General features: G+C 38.2%; 1 protein-coding gene across 1 annotated transcript in view; it reads left to right on the top strand.

The window, feature by feature from the left end:
* The window catches only part of LOC131544248 (phospholipid-transporting ATPase ABCA1), a 188,333-nt gene that overhangs the window by 80,668 nt on the left and 82,675 nt on the right, over positions 1-24,990 (top strand). Inside the window, 7 exon segments of the mRNA XM_058782324.1 lie at positions 592-768; positions 13,935-14,157; positions 15,880-16,101; positions 19,087-19,291; positions 21,775-21,891; positions 21,984-22,155; positions 23,066-23,197. Of these exon segments, the coding sequence (XP_058638307.1) occupies positions 592-768; positions 13,935-14,157; positions 15,880-16,101; positions 19,087-19,291; positions 21,775-21,891; positions 21,984-22,155; positions 23,066-23,197 (1,248 nt within the window).

Below are 24,990 nucleotides of genomic sequence, written 5' to 3'. Positions count from 1 at the left end.
CAGTCATAAGGGTATTTTTTTGTTTTTTCATTTTCTATCATCTGAATGCTGAATAAATATGCTTTCCATCGAACTATGGTTTATTAAGAAAGGACAATATTTGGCCGAGATACAACTATTTAAAAATCTGGAATCTGAGGGTGCAAGTATTGAGAAAATTGCCTTTAAAGTTGTCCAAATGAAGTTCTTAGCAATGCATAAATTAAGTTTTGATCTATCTATGGTAGAAATTTACAAAATATCTTAATGGAACATGATCTTTACTTATTATCCTAATGATTTTTGGCATAAAAGATAAATTGATAATTCTGACCCAAACAATGTATTGTTGGCTATTGCTACAAATATACCCGTACTACTTATGACTGCTTTTGTGCTCCAGGGTCATATGTAATAAGTTTAAGTACTAAAATAACTAAAACTAAAACAAATAAAAATGAATTAAAGATAAATAAATAAATAAACGTGGCAAATGCACGTAACAAATTTACAATAATTTAAACAAGTCCAGTGCAGCTGAACCATAACACACACACACAATGCTGTAGAGATGTGCTGAAGCTGCAGTGGTTTGTTGTTGATGTGTTACAGGTCCTGGTCCCCATCGGCCCGTGATAACCCCCTCAATGACCTGCACTATGTGAGAGGAGGCTTCGTGTACCTGCAGGACATGGTGGATCGAGGAATCACTACGGTGCAGACCGGAGTCAGGCAGCCACTCGGCGTCTACGCGCAGCAGATGCCGTACCCGTGTTACATGGACGACGCGTAAGAGCCCGTGAAATATGCACGATTATATCAACACTGATGGGCTGTCTTCATGCTGAAGCAATGGTTTGATGTTGAGAGTGGGATGCTGAAGCATGCAGAGAGGGCCAGGATGTTTTTCACTCCATCGTACAGCATAATCAACGGCTCGCTGCGGCTGTGATTCATGCCGAAAGTAAATGTCAAATTAATATTAGCTTTGATTGGTTCTCTCACTCTCCAGCGGCCTGAGAAATCCAGCAGCGCGTCTGGGGGGGTTCGTGAGCGTTTGTTTATGGGTGCTGATGTGGACGTCAGAAGCACCGCTGCGTTGTGTTTTAATGTGTTTATTGATTTGAGAGAAAAGCGGCGTGTTTTATAGATCTGAATGAGAGGCTTTTTCCATGAAACTGAGATGTCAGGCCCAAACTCCAGCCAGGTGATATTTTTCATCAGATGAGTGTTTGTGCTACTGTGAGTCTTAATTTGATGAAGGTTTTGTGATGGATGTGAGCATGCAGGCTTGTCGTTGCTGTCTGCCTTGTGCCTACTAAGTCACTGTGGGAGACAAATAATAATAATATCATATACATTAAGATAGGCTTCATTTTTCAGGCCACGGTTACATATTGAATAAAATGAATGATGCATCTTTTAAAATAGCTTGGTCAGTATTTATAATTAGTTAGCAGAGATCGAATGATGATTACACACTTCCTATTAAAGACGCTTGCTTTACAGAAATGATAGGACTGTCAAAGATCACATAGAGGGAACAAAAGAAGAGTGATTTTTATAAATGATCAAAATTATCTATAAAGTGATAATATACACTAGCATTCAAAATATTATTATAAAATAAATTACTTGTATTCAGCAAGGATGCATTAAATTGGTCAAAAGTTACAGTAAAACAACAAAAAAAAAGTAAATGTTGTACTTTCTCTTCGTCAAATAATCATGGGAAAAAATCTTCAGGTCAGTAAGATTTGATTTACTTTTTGAGAAGTTAATACTTTTATTCATCAAGCATACATGAAATTGATCAAAAATGACAGTAAAGATGTTATAATGTTACAGAAGATTTTTATTTCAAATAAATGCTGTTCTTTGAACTTTCTAATTATCAAAGAATCCTGAAAAATAAAATGTGTCATGGTTTCCACAATAATATTGGGCAGCACAACTGTTTTCAACATTGATAATAATCAGAAATAATCAGCATAATAGAATGATTTCTGAAGGATCATGTGACTCTAAAGACTGGAGTAATGATGCTGAAAATTCAGCTTTGATCACAGAAATAAATTACATTTTTACATATATTCACATAGAAAACAGCTATGAAAATTGTAATAATATTTCACATTTTTACAGTTTTTTTTTTCCCTTTTATTTTTGATAAAATGAATGCAGCCTTGGTGAGCCTTTGAAAAACATTGAAAAACATTGAAAAATCTTACAAACCCCAAACTTATGAATGCTAGTGTATATGCATTGCTTTGGATCACTTCTATTTGTTTATACATGTAACATATAGTGTGTGCGTGCGTATGTGTGCGCGTGCGCGCGTGTGTGTGTTAAGGTCATAAATCTCTGAAGCGTCTTCAGCCTTCCCAGCAGAATCGCTCAGACCTGCGTCATTTAGTTCCACTTGAAAACTCCAAAAACTCCAGTTCTATTCATGCATTAGAGGGACAGAGAATGGAGAGAATGCTAATTTGCTTTTCAGTGTGTGTGTGTGTGTTGAGTCATTTTTCACCACACAAAAAGCCTAAATCTGAATTTTAAATGTAAGGGGCAGAAGACTTTCATGTTGTAAATGCCTCAGTAAGTCCTCCAGATGATTCTGGCCTGACTGGATAAAAACAGCTTATCTACTGCCACAAATCCATATTACATGTTCCATTATTTCTAAATTATATATAAGAAAAGCAGAAGAGAAAGCAGAGTGCTCTTTGTTAAAAGTGAATCACTGTGGCTCAAGCATTAATAGTATCAAGAGAAAGCGATCCCTTAGCATTGCCATTCATCTCAATGGCAGTTGATTGGCTGACGCATAAACCATTGGAAATACACAACCTGCTTGGCATGTTTGATGCCGAAAATGTCATTTGACAATTTGAAGGCCAAACCTGTTAAGGGATAATTTATGCATGAATTGACAATCTGGCATTATTTACTCATGTCGTTCTAGACCTGTATGATTATCTTTCTTTCTTCGAAACACAAAAGATGATAATTTAAAGTAAAATGTTTTTGGTGTTTTCATTGACTTCCGTTATTTCCGTAGGAATTGTGCAACTAAAGTTGCATTCAGTGATAAATTGTTTGCAAACGCTAAAACAACACAAATGCAATATTTAAACAACGTTATTCGTTCTTAGTGTTTTCTAGCCTCAAATCAGCTATAGAATGCGCTCATCGCTCTTGTTTATAACCTGAAGTGTGTTAATGCAACCATATTTAGTTGTTTAGATCAGGACTGGCAGCTGTGTGAGTGAAACAGGGAGTTTTGAGTGAGAGATGATGGAGAATTAATGCATTTTAACGAGTGTGTTATCATCATCCCTCGGCTGTTTCTGGTGTCAGCTCTAATTGTATTGTGGCGTCTCTCCCTGACTGTATTTATGAAAGGTAAGCAGAACTGATATGAGAAATCTATAGCTTGTCATATTTTGAGAGCGCATGATATATTTGAGCTGCTAGCTAATTGAGCGCAGACAGCACTTTGTTTCCGGAACCTTCTGCTCCGATATTGACATGACATTTTCCTGGCCTTATGAGAGTACTTTAATACTGGCTTACTGTATTATCAAAGCGGCATCGGATGATGAATCATTCTGACGCTGAGCTGTGTGTGTGGCGTAAAGATCATCCAGTACAGCCGGATTCATTCACAACAATATCAAACGCGCAGAGATCACGTTAATCACCACAGGTTTATTATTGTCAGCTAAGACCATTAAAACATCGTCATTACTTAAAATACAAGTTTGGTTTGAAGTACTAAAATATTTAGTACTAAGTAAAGTAAAACCATAAAAGTATTACTTTAAATGAACATTTAACTAAAATAAAATTCAGCTATAAAATACAATTTCAGCTACTACATTTACAGATAATATTACTGCTACTGCATCATTTCTCATTTTCATTTGGTATGGAGTATTGAAATACTAAAAGTTGAAGTGCTAAAATACCTTAAAGTAAATAAACTACAATTAAAACCTTTAAAAAAAAAGCATTACTTAAAATAAACATTACAACTTAAACATTTGAAGTAATTAAAAATAAACATACTAAAAGTACAAAAAGTTAAATGAATAAAATAACTAAATATAAAATAAATATAAATTAAAGGTTTGTTTATATCATTACAAAATGTAACTATAGTATTGCCCAGCTTTAATCTGCTAAATGTGACTATAAGACATGAAGGTATTAAGATATTATAAACATAAATACCTGCTTTTCTGTATTATGGAAAAACAATTATATACAAATAAAATACTTGCTTTGACAAAAACACAAAACTAAATTACTAAAACTTTATCTAAAATTAAATTTAAAAATAAAATCTAATTAAAAATATGTATAACTAATTTAAAATAATAAAACTCTCTTCAATGAAACATGTCAATTCTGTCAAAGTTACTCAATCCAAACATGGATTTTTGTTTTCCTCCTATGAAACACAAAATAAAATGTGTGAATGATGACACAATGTCCTGAATCAGCTCTGGTCGTTCCTGCAGCTTCGTTTCGTCCATTGGCACCATGCTGCCCATGTTCCTGGTGCTGGCGTTCATCTACACGGCCTGCCAGACCATCAAAGGCCTGGTTCTGGAGAAGGAGCGCCGTCTGAAGGAGGTTCTGCGGGTTGTCGGGGTTCGAAACTCTTCCATGTGGTTCTGTTGGTTTATAGAGAACATGGTTCTGCTGACCATTCCCTGTGCTTTAATCTCGCTGATGGTGAAGGTTAGTGGAGCCGAAACCCTGAAAAAAATACAAATAAATAGAAATGAGAACTGAATAATCAAACTAAAAGGCAGGGATGCAAACTTGTCATGTTCTGTTTTGACACAAATCTGCATTTGAAATGAAATGAGAATTTGAAGCGCAGCACTGTGTTCATTTACATGTGAGCAGCTTGTGATCCGATGTTTTCAGCATCTCAAAGCAATTCACAGTAAATGCTGCTTAACACAAACTTCATCTCTGCAAATGCAGGGAGTTTGGTTCACATTTGGGAGCATAACATGTGCCACCCATCTTCCCAAATTTATAATGACGATGGTTTATAATTATTTTTAAGCTTTTCTGCAGTTTTCTGCCAAAATAAAAATGAAAGAAATTAGACTTATATTATATTATATTATATTATATTATATTATATTATATATCAGTAGTGTTATTTTTGTTCTGTAAAATAAAATTATTATTATTATTATTATTATTAAATTATTTTATTTTATAGAACAGAATTAGTAGTAAATTAGTAAAGTAATTTATTTCGTTTGTTATATTTTTATGTACTAAAATAAAATTAATAATAATAATAATAATAATAATAATTGATATTGTTATTATTTTTATTATTTAAATGTAAAAATATATATTATAAAAATTACATTATTAAGTTACAAAAATACTATTTTAATTGTACTGTGCTGTAAAATTATTATTATTATTATTTCACAGCACAGTACAATTACCATAGTATTTATTTATTATTATTTTTAATTTCTATAATTGAATAATATATCTTTTTACATTTAAATAATAAAAATAATATCAGTTGTTATTATTATTATTATTATTCAGTATAGTCATTTCGAATGGGTTTCAGTTCAGTTTTTAAAACTGTGAAAAAAAAAAGAAGATTGTGTCGATTAGTTTGATGAGTTTGCATTCCTGAAGAAGAAATTAAACTGAACAATCAAGCAAATCACAAATATACGAAAAAAAACATAATCACAAAGCATTTTGAGAACATACAGCTCACATTTTTTTTTAGGTCAACATGAAATCAAAATGCGAATCTGACCATACAGATTTGTTTGACAGATCAATTCAGCTCAAACTTATTTAAATTCAACAGAAATGCTAATGTTGTGTTTTTGATATGCATAAATGCTATGTTTTCCATACCGGTTTGTTTGCATCCTTTTGAATGCAAACCATGAGAAGTGACAAAGCCAAGCTACAATGCAATTAAAGTCATTATGAAAAATAGTTTGAAGCTCAAATGTAAAGTTAAAAGGCACAATAATCAATTTAGCAGAGAGGAAAGGAAGGTGCTTGTGTTGAGAGGTTGCACATTCATAAAGTCAAAGTGCTTTGTGGTTTTGATGCTCGTGATCACAGTGGAAATAATTACAGGGAAACAATTACTCCAAAATTGAAGCAGATCAAGCAGAAATGCGTTGATCTTTGATTCCTCTAAATTGGGTTATTATGCTAATTTGTTATGCACAGTATCAAATTGTTGATGATTCAGAGCCGACCTCCTCCATATCGCTCGCTGCCTTCCTCCATCGTTTTTTAAAGAGCTTTTGTTTTAGTGGTTTCCAGAGTATTTCGTGTTCATCTGCATAGAGATAAAGTGTTTGTTCTCTCGCTTTGAGGATTAGCCTGTTTCACACTTCCAGTGCTTTTCACGTTGGCTGTCACAGGCTAAACTTATTTCCAATGAGTTGCAATAGATCCAAGATCTGGAATCTGTTTCTTTTAAAATATTAATATGAATTAAATATTGTGTGAATGTCTAAACATGTTTTAAAGCAGCATCACACATCTGACAGCACTTTTGCTATGAGGAAGTTCCAGCAACATCCGCACAGCTTCAGACTGCCACAGGCGCTTTGGGTCTCTTTCTAAACTAAACTGCTCAGTCATGTTGTTCCCCGTGTCAGTTCATTTATTTCATTCTCTCTGTCTGTTCGCTCCAGCTCTCAAAAGTGAGAACTACAGCGTGTAGTGCTGGGAAAATCATCTTTTGTCAGCTTACTTCCCTCACAGACCTGAACTGCTCCAGAATGAGTTTTCAGTTTCTGTCAGAGACACTTCTGTCATCTCTCTAATATTTCATCTCATTCACATGCTCTTACCGTCATCATAAAACTGCTCCTCGTCATATTACAATCCATATATCTAACATGTTGCTGACATATTTCTATTGCTTAGTATGTTATAGCATGTTTAACTTGTTGCTAGCATGTTTTTAACACAACGGTAGCATGTTTTATCATGTTTACCAAGTTGTTATCCTAAATTAGCATGTTGCTAACATTACAATAAGTTGCTAACATGTTAACATGCTGATGAAATGAATTATCATGGCGTTCACACATTTCTAGTGCATTTAGCACACTGTTTGCACATTGTTGGAGTGAATTCTAGCATGTTTTAACATGTTTACCAAGTTGTTAGCCTGAATTATAAAAAAAAAAATAATAAAATTAAATTAAATTAATATTGCCTTGTCAAAAGTAGGAAATAACGTCTCGGTTATGTAGGTAACCCTCGTTCCCTGAAGGAGGGAATGGAGACATTAAGTCAGAGTGACTGATGCAAATGGGATCTCGCCCGAGAGCCCAATCACCTTCGAGTGTTAACAAAACAAGCCAATGACAGTTGGCGTGCATGCTTTGCATCGCGCACCCCGCCCCACAGCGCGGGTACAAAAGGAGAGCTCGTGCAGACGCACATCAGTTTTTCGCTGATGTGAATCATCAACCGAAAATGCCTGCAGGTTCCCTACCCTCTTAACCCGAGGCCAATGCAATGAGGAGCACTGTCTTTAACGACAGAAGCTTAAGCTCTACTGACTGCAGAGGCTCGAAGGGCTCCTGCTTCAAGGCCGTCAGGACCGAGGGGAGATCCCAAGAGGGTACCAGATGAGGGCGCGGAGGATTTAATCTCCTCGCAACTCTGAAGAACCTGATGACCAAGTCGTGCTTCCCCACAGATTTACCGTCTACTGCATCGTGATGTGCGGCAATAGAGACAACATACACTTCCCAACGGGAAGAACACCAATCGACAAACAGGTTCCACTTCAGCCTGTAGGTGTGTCTTGTATACGGGGTTCTAGCTGAAATTATGGTGTTCACTACCACTGGAGGTAGCTCACCTAGAACCTCTCCGCCTCCATTCCAGGGATCATACTTGCAGATTCCACAGGTCTGGATGCGGGTGCCAGAAGGTGCCCCCTCTCTTAGAAAGGAGATCCCTCCTCAGAGGAATTCGCCAAGGAGGGGCCGTCGCGAGGAGCATCAGTTCTGGGAACGAAGTCTGATTTGGCCAGTATGGCACGACTAGGAGGACCTGCTCTTCGTCCTCCCTGAGCTTGCACAGTGTTTGTGCGAGAAAGCTCACTGGGGGAAACGCATATTTGCGTAGGCCCCGAGGCCAGCGCATCCGTGCTGAGGGTCCCCTCAGACAGGGAATAGAACAGCTGGCAGTGGGACGTGTCTGGGGAGGTAAACGGGTCTACCCAAGCGTCCCCGAAGCGTCTCCAAATCAGCTGGACTGTCTCGGGGGGGAATCACCATTCTCCGGGAAGGGCGGGCTGGCATGAGAGCTCATCGGCTGCACGATTGAGCTCGCCTGGGACATGAATGGCGCGAAGCGACCTCAGATGCTTCTGACTCCAAAGGACGAGATGACAGGCAAGATGCGACATGCGATGGGAGTGTATACCGCCTTGGTGGTTGATGTACGCAACGGTTGCAGTGTTGTCCGTATGGACCGGTACATGCTTGTCGTGTAGCAGCGATTTGAAGCGGTGCAGAGCAAACCATACTGCTAGCAACTCAAGGCAGTTGATATGCCACTGCAGTCGGAGCCCTGTCCAGAGCCCCGCAGCTGCACTCCCGTCGCACACGGCTCCCCAGCCCATGGCAGAGGCATCGGTTGATACAACAACATGCCTGGACACTTGCACTAGGGGAACTACCGCTCGAAGAAAAGCAAGATCCGACCATGGGCTGAAGGTCTGACGGCAGGACGGGGGGGCTGAGACCCGGTATGTGCCGCGTCGCCATGCCCATCTCGGGACCCGGTTGTGAAGCCAACGCTGAAGCGATCTCATATGAAGCAACCCGAGTGGCGTAACAGCGGCTGCGGATGCCATATGCCCCAGGAGCCTCTGAAACTGTTTCAGTGGAACTGCCCTCTTGTGCTGGAAAGATTCCAGGCAATTCAGCATCGACTGAGCACACTCTATTGAGAGACGTGCTGTGAGGTTGACCGAGTCCAACTCCATACCGAGAAAAGAGATCCTCTGCACAAGGGAGAGTTTGCTCTTTTCCCAATTGACCCGAAGCCCCAATCGGCTGAGGTGGCTGAGCACCGTGTCCCTGTGTTCGCACAACTGCCCTCGAGACTGGGCTATTATTAGGTAGTTGAGAATGCGAATGCCTCTTTCCCTTAATGGAACAAGGGCTGCTTCCACAACCTTGGTGAAGAAACAAGGCGACAAGGACAGCCCGAAGGGGAGGACCATGTACTGATATGCTCGCCCCTTTGAACGCAAAGCGAAGAAACGGTCGAGGGAGAATCGAGACATGAAAGTATGCGTCCTTCAGGTCGATCGCTGCAAACCAATCGAAAGGACGGATGCATTGAAAGATGCATCTCTGTGTCAACATCCTGAATGGGAGCTTGTGAAGGGCCCAGTTCAGAACATGCAGGTCCAAGATTGGTTGTAACCCAACGCCTTTCTTGGGTACGATGAAGTAAGGGCTGTACAACCCTGACCTCATCTTGGCTGGAGGGATCGGCTGTATCGCGTCCTTCGCCAGCAGGACCGCGATCTCTGCACGCAAGACAGGAGCATCTTTGTTCAGCACAGAGGTGAACCGAATGCCCCTGAACTTGGGAGGGCGTTGGGGGCAAACTGAATCACATAGCCGAGTCTGATGGTTCTTGTGAGCCAGCGAGACGGTCTGGGGAGCTCTAGCCAGGCCCCCAGAGACCGAACAAGAGGGACTAGGGGAGCCACCGATGTACCTGCAGTGGGGCAGCGAAGTGGAACACAGGGACCCGACTCGGAAGGCAGTGCGTCCCAGAGTGGGGTCTGAGTGAGCGGTGCGACATTTACCTGGCTCCACGGCTGGGCAGGGGGGCGCGTGAGGAGGCACTAGGTCTGTTTCAAGCAGAAAAAGGTGCCTTCCTAGACCTAGTCACCTCCTGATGCACTTCTGGGAAGAATGGAACTAGAGGCGGCTGCCGGCGATCGGCCTGCACCCCCAGGAACCAATCATCCAGCCTCGAGCGTTCAGGAGAAGGAGGAGGTCTCCAGTGCAGCCTGGGCAAGCATAGCAGTCAGCTTTGGATCTGACTCGAGCAACGCCACTCTTCCTGACGGAGGCAGCGCAGCCGAATCGTCATCTCCAGAGCCTAGCTCATCCCCTGATGCAGTAATCGACATCCTGTCGTCCGCTGGTGCTCCGAATGAGATGCTGGGCTCCGCCTTGTCCGAGGCCCCAGCCAGCTCGTCCGGGAACACCACAGGGTGCGAAGTGCAGGAGGAATGAGAGGCCCGTGGAGACGCACTCGATGGGGAAGCCCTCACCGTGATCCTCAGATTACCCTGACCATGAGCCGAAGTAGCCCTCCGCTGCTGAGAGACAGAGGAACTAGAACGGGGCATGGCAAGGGGGATACCCTTTCGTTTGACGAGGAGGTATTTGGACGGCAATATCGCGATGGTCATGTTCCCGCAATGAGAACATGACTCATCCACAAGCGCTGCTTCAGTGTGCTGATAGCCCAAGCATGAGACACAGCGATCGTGACCGTCAGACGAAGCCAGGAAGCGACCACATCCAGAAACGCACGAGCGGGAAGCCATCTTTAAAAAGACGCCCGTCGCTCATGGAGCTCTTTTAGATATTGCTCTTTTAGAAATACTCTTTTAGAGAAGCGCTGAAGCACCCAGGGGAGGTCACAGCGCGACCGCAGAATGAAAAGCTGTAGCACACCGTCAGAAGCAGCGGCACTGGACAGCAACCTCCGCTGACGTGCCGTAACACCGACACTGTTCCGTTTGCTGTCTTGCAGACACTCTCTGAGATTCGCGCTGAAAGGCTCGGCTCCGAAGCGAAAAGCTGATGCGCGTCTGCACGGGTTCTCCTTTTATACTCGCGCTGCGGGGCGGGGTGCGCAATGCAAAGCACGCATGGCAACTGTCATTGGCTTGTTTTGTTAACACTCGAAGGTGATTGGGCTCTCGGGCAAGATCCCATTTGCGTCAGTCACTGTCAGTCACAGACTTAACGTCGAACGTGACTGACTGAAAAAGAACCAGCATCTCTTGGAAACAAAATACAATTTAAATATTGTAATGTGAAAAGTAGAAAATAACTTGTATCTCTTGCAAAATAATATTATTTAAAAAAATACAATGTGAAAAGTAGAAGATAATAACTTGTATCTCCTGTAAACAAATGTTTTAAATAATGAATGTATGCCAATAAAACACTGCTGATTAATAGAAAGAGCATGACACCATTGATCTTTATGGAAGCATATGTGTAGCTAAACTCAATTTGAAATGTAATATGCAAAACGGCAATGCAATATGTAAAATGGCAATGTATTTCTGTATTTAAACATTTAGTGCAAAATGAAAATGAAAATTCAATTAAAGAATTTAAATTTGCCATTTTCTACTCTAGTTTTAATATGTAAATTAAAAACATATTTTAAAGCTTAATAAGTTGCAAAATTAAAATGGAAATCTATTACCCAAATTTATTAGATATTTTTAAAATGTCCAAGCAAAAACTGTAGCAAAATTATCATTTAAATGCTGTTTTTCCTAAATGCATTTAGACTTAGGGCAGGACACTTGGGATTGCATTTTCATCGTGATACCGCGTGATAATTGTAGCAAAATGCAGTGAGAATTTGTAAGTGTGTCAATGCATTTAAGAAACATAAAAAGACCATTTTGCTACCCTTTTGCTGCACCTTTGGCTCAAAATGCATTTTGCAATTCTCACTGCATTTTGCTACAATTATCACGCGGTATCATGATGAAAATGCAATCCCAAGTGTCCTACCCCTAAGTCTAAATGCATCTATCTATCTATCTATCTATCTATCTATCTATCGTCATCATTATAAGTTACTATTTATTGCACATTATCTTGTTGAACTCAGCTGCTCTTATACTGTGAAATTGGAGTAAATGTATACTGTGTACATGTTTATCTGGGAAATAACAGTCAGCATGGTTTGGTTTCATTCTAATGGGAATACACAATATTTTAGTCATTTTAATACCAGCTTCAATATATTGAATTTGCATTGGGTTGAATTTCACGGTTCTTGGAAACCATCTGTGCATCTGTGCTGGGAATCAGTATGACCCAATCAGTTTTGACCAAATGTAAATTATTTTTTATGTATATTATAAAATGGAAAGCACAATATGGAAAAGATAAGAAGTATGTTAATGTTATAGACACAAACCAGTGATGAAAGCTGCTTTACCCTGCAGTTGTGTATTTATTATTCTTGTGAAACAGGTACATTCTGTACTTCTCTAAGCTCAGGAAGAGGAGAATGACAGCTGGCCTGTTACAGACCCATTATAGGGGTCCTTATAATCAGCAGAGTGATTATTCAGCTTTCTCAGCTTGTTACTTTCTGAAACTCTTTCATCATCTCTTCGTTTCCATGGTGAAAATGGATAGAATGTGCAGAAAATCATCAGATTAGTGTCTAATTTAAAAAAAAATAGCTGCATGGTGTAAATTGACCGGGGACTTTGTTAATTACATTACTGGGCATTTATTAAAAACTGTGGCTAAATGCATTACTGTGTGCTTCCATATTTAGATGCATTGACCATTTTTACACAGTTCTATTGGTTAAAAGCCACAATAGATGAGCTGATAGAGGTTATGTTTTGTCCATAATTTCAGGACCAGGAATAGATTTACCAGTAGGGAAGCTTGGGAAGGATATTATCTCTAAATTAAATTGGCACACAAATCCTGATTGGATTCAGTCATTGCTGCTAAATTGTAAATGGTCAAAGTAATAGTAGTTGAGTAAGATGGAACACATTTACTGTATGTCAGTGAGTACTACATCATACAGCAGTGTTGCACATTTGGGGGGAAAAATACATTGGATTGTGGTAACTTAAAATAATCAAACAAAATGATAATTAAAACTGAATTTTCCAAAACTCTGTTGGGGCCCCAAACTGTAACAGGCATATAGAAAAATAGCAAGGCTATAACAAAGAAATGAAATGGTCTGTGTGTTTTATATTGAGTATGCAGTTACAATTGTGCCCAGCGATTCATTCAAATGACACTGTTTTAAGATTACGTTTGTGATTCTTGGGAGTCTAGTGACCATGCAAGAGTTATTATTTGATGAGATCATGTTGTATTTGATGTATCTTGAATACTCTTTTTGGATGGAGAAATGAAAGATCCTTCCTTTGAGGTACAGTGACAAAAGGAAAGTGATCTTGTGTCTCTTTGTGTTTGTACCATGAGGCGCCTCTCACTCACTGACAGCAGATTTCTGGAGGGAGCATACATTTATAAATATGAGTGTAGGTAAGATAGTGTTAACATGTCTACTAGGCAAGTCAAGATCTGTGCACCTGCTGTGGGACTGTCAGGTTGAAAAAAAATCCATGTGCCAGAATTATTGTCTCCAGCGATGTTGTGTAATTTGATAAAAGAAGCGGGCCACGCACTGAACCCTCTGGTACCCCAGTGGTTGGTTGATGTGACTGTGACTCTCTTTCCCTCCAAAATACCCTGAAGGATCTACCAGTGATGTAGATCTCAAGGCAGTGGGGTAAAGGTCCTGTGATGCCCAATGGACTGGAGAATCTAGTGATTTACTGTATTATAGGCAGCAGACAGTTCAGTTTGAGGACAGATAATCTGGAGGCATCTCTTACCTCCAAAGGACTTTAGTGACAGATAGCATATTTTCTGTGGTGTCTATGTTAAATGAGTTATAGAAAACCTGTTGTTTTGGGAAGAACTCTGCTTGGTTTTATTGTCTGTCTGTGTGTGTGTGTGTGTGTGTGTGTGTGTGTGTGTATATATATATATATATGTGTGTGTGTGTGTGTGAAATAACTCTTTGAATGAAGTGTGCAAGCAAGTTTTCACGCTTGTTTGTTTGTGCATGTGTAGGTTTCTGCGATCTCTGACACGCTCCCTACCTCTATATATGACTTTAGCGTGGATCTTCTCGGTTGCGTTGATAGTCAAGGGAGTGGTTCAGGAGAAGGAGGCGCGTCTGAAGGAGACTGTGAGAATGATGGGATTGAAGAGCTCCACCTACTGGCTGAGCTGGGCCATCAGCAGCACGTTGCCCCTCGCTATCAGCGCCGCGCTCCTCACTGTCATTCTCAAGGTGATTAATGCTGATTCACTGCCATTCACAAACACTGCGGTACACCGGATCCAAGATCTGATCTGGAGTACACTGGATCAGAGAGCTTCCTCAGCTTTGCACTAGTGGTTCATAAACATTTTAGCCTGTCCTGCTGAAAAGATGAATTCCAGGTTGGACTCTAGCCTTAAATGATTTTTAATAGACAATGATGATCTTTTAGTTGCTCAAGCTGGTAAAGCTGGATGCTTTTGCAGCTAGACCAATGTGATGAGCATGAAAGGGGAGAAGACAAACTGTTTACTATTATTGGCCTCAAGGTAATCTAAAAGGTTTTAAAATAAGATGAGCTACAAGCAACTAAAAATCAAGATAATTTAATTCACCCGCAAACTTCTGGAGTTTAATATGTTTTGTTGAATTAATAGTTTATTACACTTATTTTCATCATGTTTTTATATTTAACACTTGGGACTTGGAGTCAAAAAGGTTGGGAACTGCTGTTATTTATATACTTTGACAGTTGTTCATTGAACTTGTGTTTAAATATAGCAACAACCAGAGGCATAATCAATAAACTGTAATAACCAAATGCAGACTGGTTATTTTTTTTTTAGTGTAATTTATTGATTGGAGGAAGTTCATCAGTTTTGATTAGTAGGAATGTAAACATGAAGGCCATGAAGCCTAATGTACTCTGTAAAAACTGGTTTTATATATACAGAGTACATATATTTCTACATTATTTAACCCATGAAAATAGTTTTGCTGGTACAAATTAATGTATTTGATTCAGTTGGTTGATTCAGTGATGCTAAACAATATGTTTGACTTGAATAAAAACAACTAATTTAGATGTTTTTTTGTTTTTTTTTTAGTGTCAGTTTACATGCAGTTATCAAAAGGTTATTTAAATCCAGGAATATTCATTTTTCAAGCAAGTGGCATATGTAAGCAGGTCGATTTATAATGAGATACTTTTTCTACTATTTCAAATATTTTTTTGCGCATCCCAGAATGTGTGTCCAGCTAATATCCCAGCTCTCATTTGACGTCTCATTCAACATCCTTTTCACCAATTTGGTCTTCCTCCAATCCATATTTTTTTCATTGAAATAAACGAAGTGCTACCAAAAGTTAACTACTTACATTCACCAACACATAACAGTGAGGTATGTTGAAGCACTTTATCATGAAATTAATGATAGCAATTGTTTCATTTATTAATCAGCCAATCATCTTGAACAGAACTGCTCTGGAGTGTCAAAGCTGTGTCGGATCAAATGGTGCAGTGTTTGTGAATGGACGGTTTTGGTTGGGCAGTGTGACTCTGTGTGGGACCAGCAGGTTGAAGAACATGACAGATGAGTTTATATTCGAGTGCACACATGATTTATTTAGCTCACCCCACCAGAGCCATGACGCCCACCGCTTATTCAATCACAGATCTGTCTTTTAATCAGCTCTCTCTCTCTATCACTGCTCTTGACAGATGTAAGCTCTTCTCTCAAACGAGTGGATTTTAAATGTGTTGTTGTGCTTTGTAATTATCAGGTTGCATTATTAATGCATCCATGGAAACTCAAATGCAACGTTCATTAGAGGCTCTGAAAAGCTTTCACGTGGTTACAGCTGAATGTCTTCATGCTCCGTAGACAAATCCATCGTTTGTCTCAGCAAATCTGACAATAACAATGTTTGCCCTATCATTTTTCTCTCCACTTCTTTGTCTCTTTCTCTCAGTATGGAAAGGTTCTGCGATACAGCGACCCATCTGTGATCTTCGTCTTCCTCCTGGTCTTCTGCGTGGCCACTGTCATGCAGTGCTTTTTCATCAGTGTGTTTTTCTCTCGGGCGAATCTGGCAGCCGCCTGTGGGGGTCTCATCTACTTCCTGCTCTACCTGCCTCATGTGCTTTGCTATGCCTGGAGGGACGTCATGGGCTTCGGCGCCAAGATCGCCACGGTGAGATTCATTCAACACACCTCTGCAGCCACCCGGAGGACTCGTGTCCTAATACATCTAATCATCAGAAAGTACATCCAAATGTGCGCTTTATTGTGCTGAATGTGTGCTTGTAGTGTACTTTGAATCTTAAAAAGTGCATTCTTAAAAAATAATGTTAATGAAATAAAAGGCCACTTAAGTGACTTAAAGAGAGAGGCTTTCATGACTGTTTCTAAACACACTTAAGTACACTTTTAAAAAGTGACCTTTGTAATAATGTCAAATTAAAAGTTTTACTTTGAAGTACATTTTAAATCATTGTTTTAATAATCTTTTGTCATGCTTTAAAGAAGTACACTTATTTTGATGTGTTGACATTTCACTAAAATTATAATTTTAACTGTAGTGGGTTATTCAATATTACAGGTAATATATTTTAAATGTACTAATATGCAATTTCGTCATTGCGAATGTTTGATTGCAAATATTTAAGTGCACTTTAGCTGTATATCAAAGACAATGCAAGTAAAATATGAAATTACAATAAAATGAAATTAAGTTACATATAAAGATGTACTTAAGTCCTACTTAAGAGGGTAAACATTGCTCTAAAGTTGCATTTAATGTAAATTTAAACTATAATGCATTTACATTTAATTGCATTTAACATTCAATTAAGTGTCCGAAAACACTACATTCAGATCACACTTATAAATATATGCATTTTAAAGTACATTATACGTAATACGTACTCTTTTTAAAAGTTTTTGCCAAAAAAAAACCATCAAGAAAGAGAAAACAAAATTGCAACTTCATCAATACATGACATAGAAATTTCAGCAGAAATTAATAAATGCTCGTCAGTACATTCAGAAGTACTTTAACCACATGTCAAAGACAATAGAAGTAATTATAAAATTACATGTAATGAAATACTTAAGTCCTACTTAAGTGGGTCAAAACATTAAAGTTCAGCTAATTGCATATAATATTAAGTTAAGCTATAATACATTTTAATTTAATAGCAATTAAAAACAAAACATGACATTCACATCACATTTAAGTATCTTTTTGGGCCAAAAAAAAAAAAAACACTAGCAAAGTAGAAACAGGGGCGGTTCTAGACCACAGTAACTGGGGGTGTGTGTGGGGGGGGGGGGGGGACACTTGTGCTTTTAGGGGGCACAATTTTAAAATGCATCCTAACCTACTTTAAGTATTATTAATTCAGTCATTTTTCACCATGTCATGTATCATTGCAATCTCTAAAAGTAATCTATAACAATTTCAACTGAAATGAATATTTCATCATGTTTCATTTATTTTGACATGTCAGAATAATTTTGTATGTCAGGGGCATCATTGTTGAGGGAGTACAAGTGAGGGGCGCTCTCATGCTTGTTATATGACACACAGCAGCCACAATACCACTGTATAACTGATATAGTCTTATGTATTATTATTTTTTTATTCGAAATATTCCCAAAATATATCATGAAATATCTCGATTCTCAAATATGTGTAAGTAAATACATTTTGCACCTTTATAGATTATATTAGTTGATCTATAATGGGCGATAGGCAAAGTAAGTTAGCCTAATAGTGTAATATTAACTTTGCATAAAAATCCGTCTTTTTACTTAAGTACCAGATGTCATACCATAAAATGAGTGTCATACCATAAACATATAATATGACTAACTTTGTATTTTATGTGGATTTAATAAAAACATTGTAAGTTACTAATTAGCCCATAACACTTTCATTGTACAAAACGAGCAAAGAACGTTTACATTATCAAAGAACATTTTCGCTTCAGTCCAGCGAGTTCAAGCACTCCCAAAAACTCCCATAATAATCTCTAAAGCTGTTTACACTGTGAAATTAATATCTTACTTACATTCGCACATCTTCACTTTGTTGTTTCTGAGGAGAGAATTCAGTCAGCGAGCGCGTGCGGTGACGAAATAGCGGTGCTTTGGCGATGACTCATCTGAACGCTTCTGATTGGTCCTTGCAATCATAAACTCAACAGAATCTTATGTGATTGGTTATAATGCGCAGTGCTTTAAAAACGTGTGTGTCTCTGGCTCGGTGCCAGCCAGCGAACTCAGATTTGAATTTAACAGCAGTTTTGTTTTTATATAGTTTACAGGACAAATTGAGCATTTCACCCAAAATTGTTTGGTGTGATATGATTCCAGATTTAGGGGGGCCAAAGGGGGGGGCCAAGCTAGTTGACAGGGGGAGCATATACAATAAAGCCCAAGATCTGCACAAGGTCCTGAAACAAAAGAGAAGAAAAATGTGTACTTCTTACTTTAACAAGAATGTACAGAGTTAGAAGTGAGGAGAGAAAAGAATGTGTTATTTGACCTGTGCATTCATGTAATGCATGACTTACTCACACAGACTGAATGAAGCGCTCAGCTCTTCTTAAGGTACAAATCCACAGGAAGAGATTCAGATCTCCTCTGGATGAGCTCATCCATTCATCTCCAGTGAGGAAGTACATTAGTGCGAGAGAGAGTGATAGCGATGACCCACACCTGAAGAGAAGAGCAATGGATGGGCACTTTTGCCCTTTGAAAAAGAGAAAGACCAACTAAATGACTTACAGCCGCACTTCCGTCATTGTGACCAATCAGAGTGACCTTTATCTCACGCAAAGAGATTCGCTCTATTCAGCAGTGTGTGGATGGCTTCCTCTTATCTGAGTGTGTGTGTGTGTGTGTGTGAGCGTCTTGGCATTCAGGCGCCGCTGTCTAGTCCAGATGAATGAGCCTGCAGGCCCATTAATGCGAGCCGTACCGTCCTACACACACACACACACATATACACACACACACACTGTTTACTTTGAAATTGTGGATCGCAGTAATGCCGTTGTTTTGATCTCATATTCATACCTGAGTAAAAATGCACATGGGAGGGAAAAATTTACATTTATATTAATGGCGTGGATCAGGCGTGTGTCTGACCTCTCTGTCTCTGTCCCAACAGAGCCTGCTGTCGTGTGTGGCGTTCGGATACGGCTGTGAGAATTTCTCCCGTTATGAAGAGCAGGGCATTGGCATTCAGTGGAGAAACATCTGGGTCAGTCCGCAGGAGGACGACCGTTACTCCTTCATCGTCTCCATCTTCATGATGCTGTTCGACGCATTCATTTACTGGATACTCACCTGGTACATCGAGAACATCTACCCGGGTACGGCAGTCTGTAAACACAGAAGCACCTTGAAAACATACAACATACATACAAAAGATTTTGAAAAAAAAAAAAACTTTATGAACATTATGAATAATTAATAATATTTCTATATGATTATATTTTCATATGTAATGTATTAATATGTTGCAAAGCTGAATTTTCAGCAGCATTACTCCAGTCTTCATTGTCATTTCAGAAATATTGCATCGTATTATTATTTTTTTTATCTTTTGTATTTTATTATTTATTTTTATTTTATTTTATTTTTTTTAATTTTTTAATTTTATTTTATTCAACATTTTGTGTTAATATAAATTCCAAAGGAACAAATACAACTATTTGTTTGTTTTTTTTTCTTTTCTTTTTTCCCCTGAATCCTGGCAAACTGAATGTATCACGGTTTACACAAAAATACAGCTGTTTTCAACATTGCTAATAATCAGAAATGTTTTTGAGCAGCAAATCAGCATATTAGAATGATTTCTGAAGCATCATGTGACACTGAAGACTGGAGTAATGATGCTGAAAATTCAGCTTTGATCACTGAAATAAATTACATTTTTACAGATATTCACATAGAAAACAGCTATTTTAAATTGTAATAATATTTCACAATATTACTGGTTTTACTGTATGTTTGGTCAAATAAATGCAGCTGAGCAGAAGAGACTTTCTTCAAAAACATAAAAAAAAATATTGCCAACCCCTAACTTCTGAGCAGTAGTCTGTATTAGTAGAAATAGTCTGGCTCATTTTAAAGACTAGAAGTGAATCACAGATGTAATCTAGTTCACACCAAGAGTGAAAAGAAAAAGCAATCCAGCCCTTCACATCCGAGACACAAATGTCTGTGGTTTAATTCAAGATACCATCCATCTGATAATGTGACGTACTGTAATGCAGTGTTAAAGGCAAAGTGTGATATAGGAGTATATTAGAATATAATGATAATAATAGAGGAGTAAAAGCTGCTGTAATAAAAATTGTGCTTCACAGATACAGTACATTTGTACATTAAACACTTTTTGTCAGCAGTTGATTTAGATAAAACTTCTTTTAACTTTTCCCTGGTGTGAAAAGGTTTCAATTTTCAATTCCTGATCATGAGAAATATTCACTTCAATTATGAATTTGTGATTTTTGAGACCAGTAAATGGTATTAAAACCTTGACTAACATTATACTTAAATGAAGTCAGATAAACTGCCACAGAAGTGTATAATTCAGTCAAGTCAAATGTATTTCTATAGCGCTTTTCGCAATTATACATTGTTTAAAAGCAGCTTTACATAAAACCATGATTAATGATCTTAATATTCCTAATATGCCTTACAGTCGCATTTAGTAGATTAGAGCTGGATGATAATATAGTGCCTTTTTGCGATGATACTAGTAATCAAACAGTTGAGATTTGTTATATACAGTTGAGGTCAAAAGTCTTTCAGAATCTGCAAAATGTTAATTATTTTACCAAAATAAGAGGGATCATACAAAATGCATTTTATTGTTTATTTAGTACTGACCTGAATAAGATATTTCACATAAAAGATGTTTACATGTAGTTCACAAGAAAAGAAATTTAATTGAATTGATAAAAAATTTAAATGTTACATTTACTTCTGTAAAACAATTACAGAAGGTTCAAACGCTCACTGATGCGCCAGAAGGAAAAACCATGTATTAAGAGCCGGGGGGTGAAAACTTTTTGAATTTGAAGATCAGGGAAATTTAAACGTATTTTGTCTTCTGGGAAACATGTAACTATCTTCTGTAGTCTCTGAAGGGCTGTACTAAATGAAAAAAATTCGATGTTTAGGCAAAATAAGAACAATTTACACATCTCCATTCTGTTCAAATGTTTTCACACCCAGCTCTTAATGCATGGTTATTCCTTCTGGAGCATCAGTGAGCATTTGAATCTTCTGTAATAGTTTCATATGAGTCCCTCAGTTGTCCTCATTGTGAAAAGATGGATCTCAAAATCATACAGTCATTGTTGAAAAGGGTTCAAATACACAACAATTCTGGAAAACTAAAGAATTTGTCGGACCTGAAGTATTTTTCTGAAGAACAGCAGGCAGTTTAACTGTTCAGGTCAAACAAGGGACTCATGAACAACTATCACTGAACTAAAAAAACAAAAAACAAACAAAAAAAAACAGCTGTGGATCATTCAGGTAACAGCACAATATTAAGAATCAAGGGGATGTAAACTTTTGAACGGGGTTATTTTTATAAATTCATCTTTTTTTTTTTCGTAATATGTAAATATCGTTTATGTGAAATATCTTATTCAGGTCAGTACTAAATAAACAATAACATGCATTTTGTATTATCCCTCTTATTTTGGTAAAATAATTAACATTTTGCAGATTCTGAAAGGGGGATGTAAACTTTTGACTGTTGCGCTTCACATGACTGAACTGTATGTATGCAGATAAAGCAGGACTTGCTTAAACACTTGTTCGTATCTATCTTTAGGTCAGTATGGCATCCCAAAGCCCTGGTATTTTCCCTTCACGTCCTCGTACTGGTGCGGCACTCCAGTCGGATCTGATGCCCAACCCGACCTGATCCACGAGCTGGAGAATCAGAGAGGTATGAACACACACACACACACACACACAGCATGCAGATCTGAACAGATGATTCCCCATCAGAATCCAGCTGACTGAACATGTGTGCTGCAGGTTACCTGGAAAATCCTCCGCCTGGAATGAAGCCTGGAGTTTGTATCAGAAACCTGGTGAAGGTCTATAAGACGGGAAATAAACTGGCTGTGGACGGACTCAGTCTGGACTTCTATCAGGATCACATCACCTCATTTTTAGGACACAACGGAGCCGGAAAAACCACCACCATGTGGGTTTCAGACACTCTTACATGTGTTTCACACACCTTGAGCAATGGCCATAGACCAAAAAACACTAGATTTTTGGCCCTGGCAAAGATGAGTTTATTTGGTTGAAAGTTTAAACTGTTGATCGGTCCGGTTTATGGTGCAGTTTTCACAATTGCCTTGAAGTCAAATGCTGTGATGATGACATAATAGTTTGCATATTATAGCGTTTCTTATTGCTTGTCTACTCAGAAATAGTTTTTTTTCTGGTAATGTAGGGTTGAAAGTTTGACTGTGTCATTTGATGTTACAAGACTCAAGAAAGAGAACTGAACAAATCTAGTTTTCAATATAAAGAAAAAATACCTATGCAATAGTTTATGGAAATAGTTACAATTTCATGCTCCTAGTCACCCTGGTGTGCTAAAAAATGTAAATATGAATGGGAATATACTTCAGAGATATTTTACTCATAATAATTTCTAGGGGTGCCAATAATTGTGGCCAACATTCATTGGAGAAAAACATTTATTTTCATCATGAGATTTTCTCCCCACTTTCAATTGTTTTGGTTCAATGATAGGTTAGAATTTTGTGAATTTTTAGAGTGAAAGATCAAAAGGATAAACAGTGCAGATTTATTTTCACAGCCACCTTTGCTCATATTTATCAAGGGTGCCAATATTAGTGGATGGCACTGTATATGCAATCACATGCATACATTTTTAATTGTAGCTTAGGTGTCCAAAAACATTTTTGGGGCCACTTTATACATTATACACAAACCTACTACAGTTCAGATCTAATAATGCAAATAATGCAAAGTAAAAAGAGGCATGCTCTGTCTCAACATGAAATCTCCTGTGCATTAGACACTCGTGAGTTCATGGTGTTGTTTATTTTCATTTGTGTAATATTTTTCTTGTTCACCAGGTCAATACTGACGGGTCTTTTCGCTCCCACCTCTGGTACGGCTTACATTAACGGCTACGACATCCGCACAGACATGGACACCATCAGGACTCACCTGGGAATGTGTCCACAACACAACGTCCTCTTCAACGAGTAAAATATCCTCCTGTCTTTCACCATAATCACAGGAAACAAATGCAGTGCTTTATTTGTGCAGGGTCTGAATACTGACACATCTGAACTCTGAAAAAGCTGAGAACAAGGTTTGACAGCTAATGAAAGCCTCATGAGATGAGTAACAATTCAGCAGAAACAGAGCAGTTCAGCTCAGGTCTTCTCAAAGAAGACAGCAGTTCAGCTTGAAAGCGTCAAAATGTTCTTTCAAAACAAATACTCAAAAATTCGAGGTAATCACGGTTCAACTCAAAAATGTTTTTACATGCAAAAAAGATTTCAGAGCTGCAGGCAATGACAGTTCAGTTCAATTCTGACAGTCGTCAGGGCTTTCAGGAGTGAACTGCAGCTCTGTTCCTGCACTGTCACGCTAGCGAAATTAGCCCTCACCTGCACCGCTAAACCTGAGTCTACAGCTCCTTTCTTTTTCTGCATTTGTGTTTCACTGATGAAATGATCTCAAGTTCAGGTTTATTCTACGACTGAGGCATTAATCTGTCACAATTCATACAAATGCATGAGAAAAAACAGGATATACATCACATGTGACAGAGGATATTTGCTTTCTTCACGTGAATATTTTGTTAACCCTCTATGGTCTGAAGTTGCCATATGGCAACAATTTCTAGTTAATTACCTGTATTTCTGAAAAAAAAAATAATAATAATAATAATATATATATATATATATATATATATATATTGCAATATGGTAATTAGAAGGTCCAGCCTTAAAGGGATAGTTCACCCAAAAATGAAAATTTGATGTTTATCTGCTTACCCCCAGGGCATCCAAGATGTAGGTGACTTTGTTTCTTCAGTAGAACACAAACAAAGATTTTTAACTCAAGCCGTTGCAGTCACGGCTTTGAGAGACAAAAAAAAAACATACACAGACAAAACCAAATTAAACCCTGCGGCTCGTGACGATACATTGAGGTCTGAAGACATGAAACGATCGGTCTGTGCAAAAAAACTGAACAGTATTTATATCATTTTTTACCTCTGATCCACCGTAATGTCCAACTGTCCTGAGCGTGTCCACAACATCCGATGCATGACACATCAACATGCTCTGGCATAGTAGACGCATGCGTGGAAGCGATCTAAACAATGAGTGGCATATATGCGTGACAGATCACTTCCGCACTTATCTGTCCGATCTAAAATGGTAGAGTAATTCAAGCTCTTTTCGGCCTTATCAGGAAAATCTGCCACAAAATGCTTCACCATGGGCGTCGACCCCAGAGGGTTAAGAATTACTTCTGTACATGAGTGTTTTATGAAGAAAAATCTGAAAACTCATCTGTTCTCTTCTCCTATTTATATCTGTTTATGACCATATATTTCATATTTTTGTACAAGTATATGTGAGTATTATATATTACATACAGTATGTGACCCTGGACCACAAAACCAGTCATAAGGGTACATTTTTTGAAATTGAGATTTATACATCATCTGAAAGCTGAATAAATAAGCTTTCCATTGATGTATGTTTTGTAATATTTGGCCGAGATACAACTGTTTGAAAATCTGGAATCTGAGGGTGCAAAAAAAATCTAAATACTGAGAAAATTGCCTTTAAAGTTGTCCAAACGAAGTTCTTAGCAATGCATATTACTGATCAAAAATTAAGTTTTGATATATTTACAGTAGGACATTTACAAAATATCTTCATGGAACATTATCTTTACTTAATGTCCTAATGATTTTTGGCATAAAAGAAAAATCTATAATTTTGACCCATACGATGTATTTTTGGCTATTGCT

Source organism: Onychostoma macrolepis, chromosome 07 (genome assembly GCF_012432095.1).
Source record: "Onychostoma macrolepis isolate SWU-2019 chromosome 07, ASM1243209v1, whole genome shotgun sequence".
NCBI classification, from domain to species: domain Eukaryota; kingdom Metazoa; phylum Chordata; class Actinopteri; order Cypriniformes; family Cyprinidae; genus Onychostoma; species Onychostoma macrolepis.
Note: the sequence above shows the minus strand (reverse complement) of the source record. Positions and strands in the feature narration are given on the sequence as shown.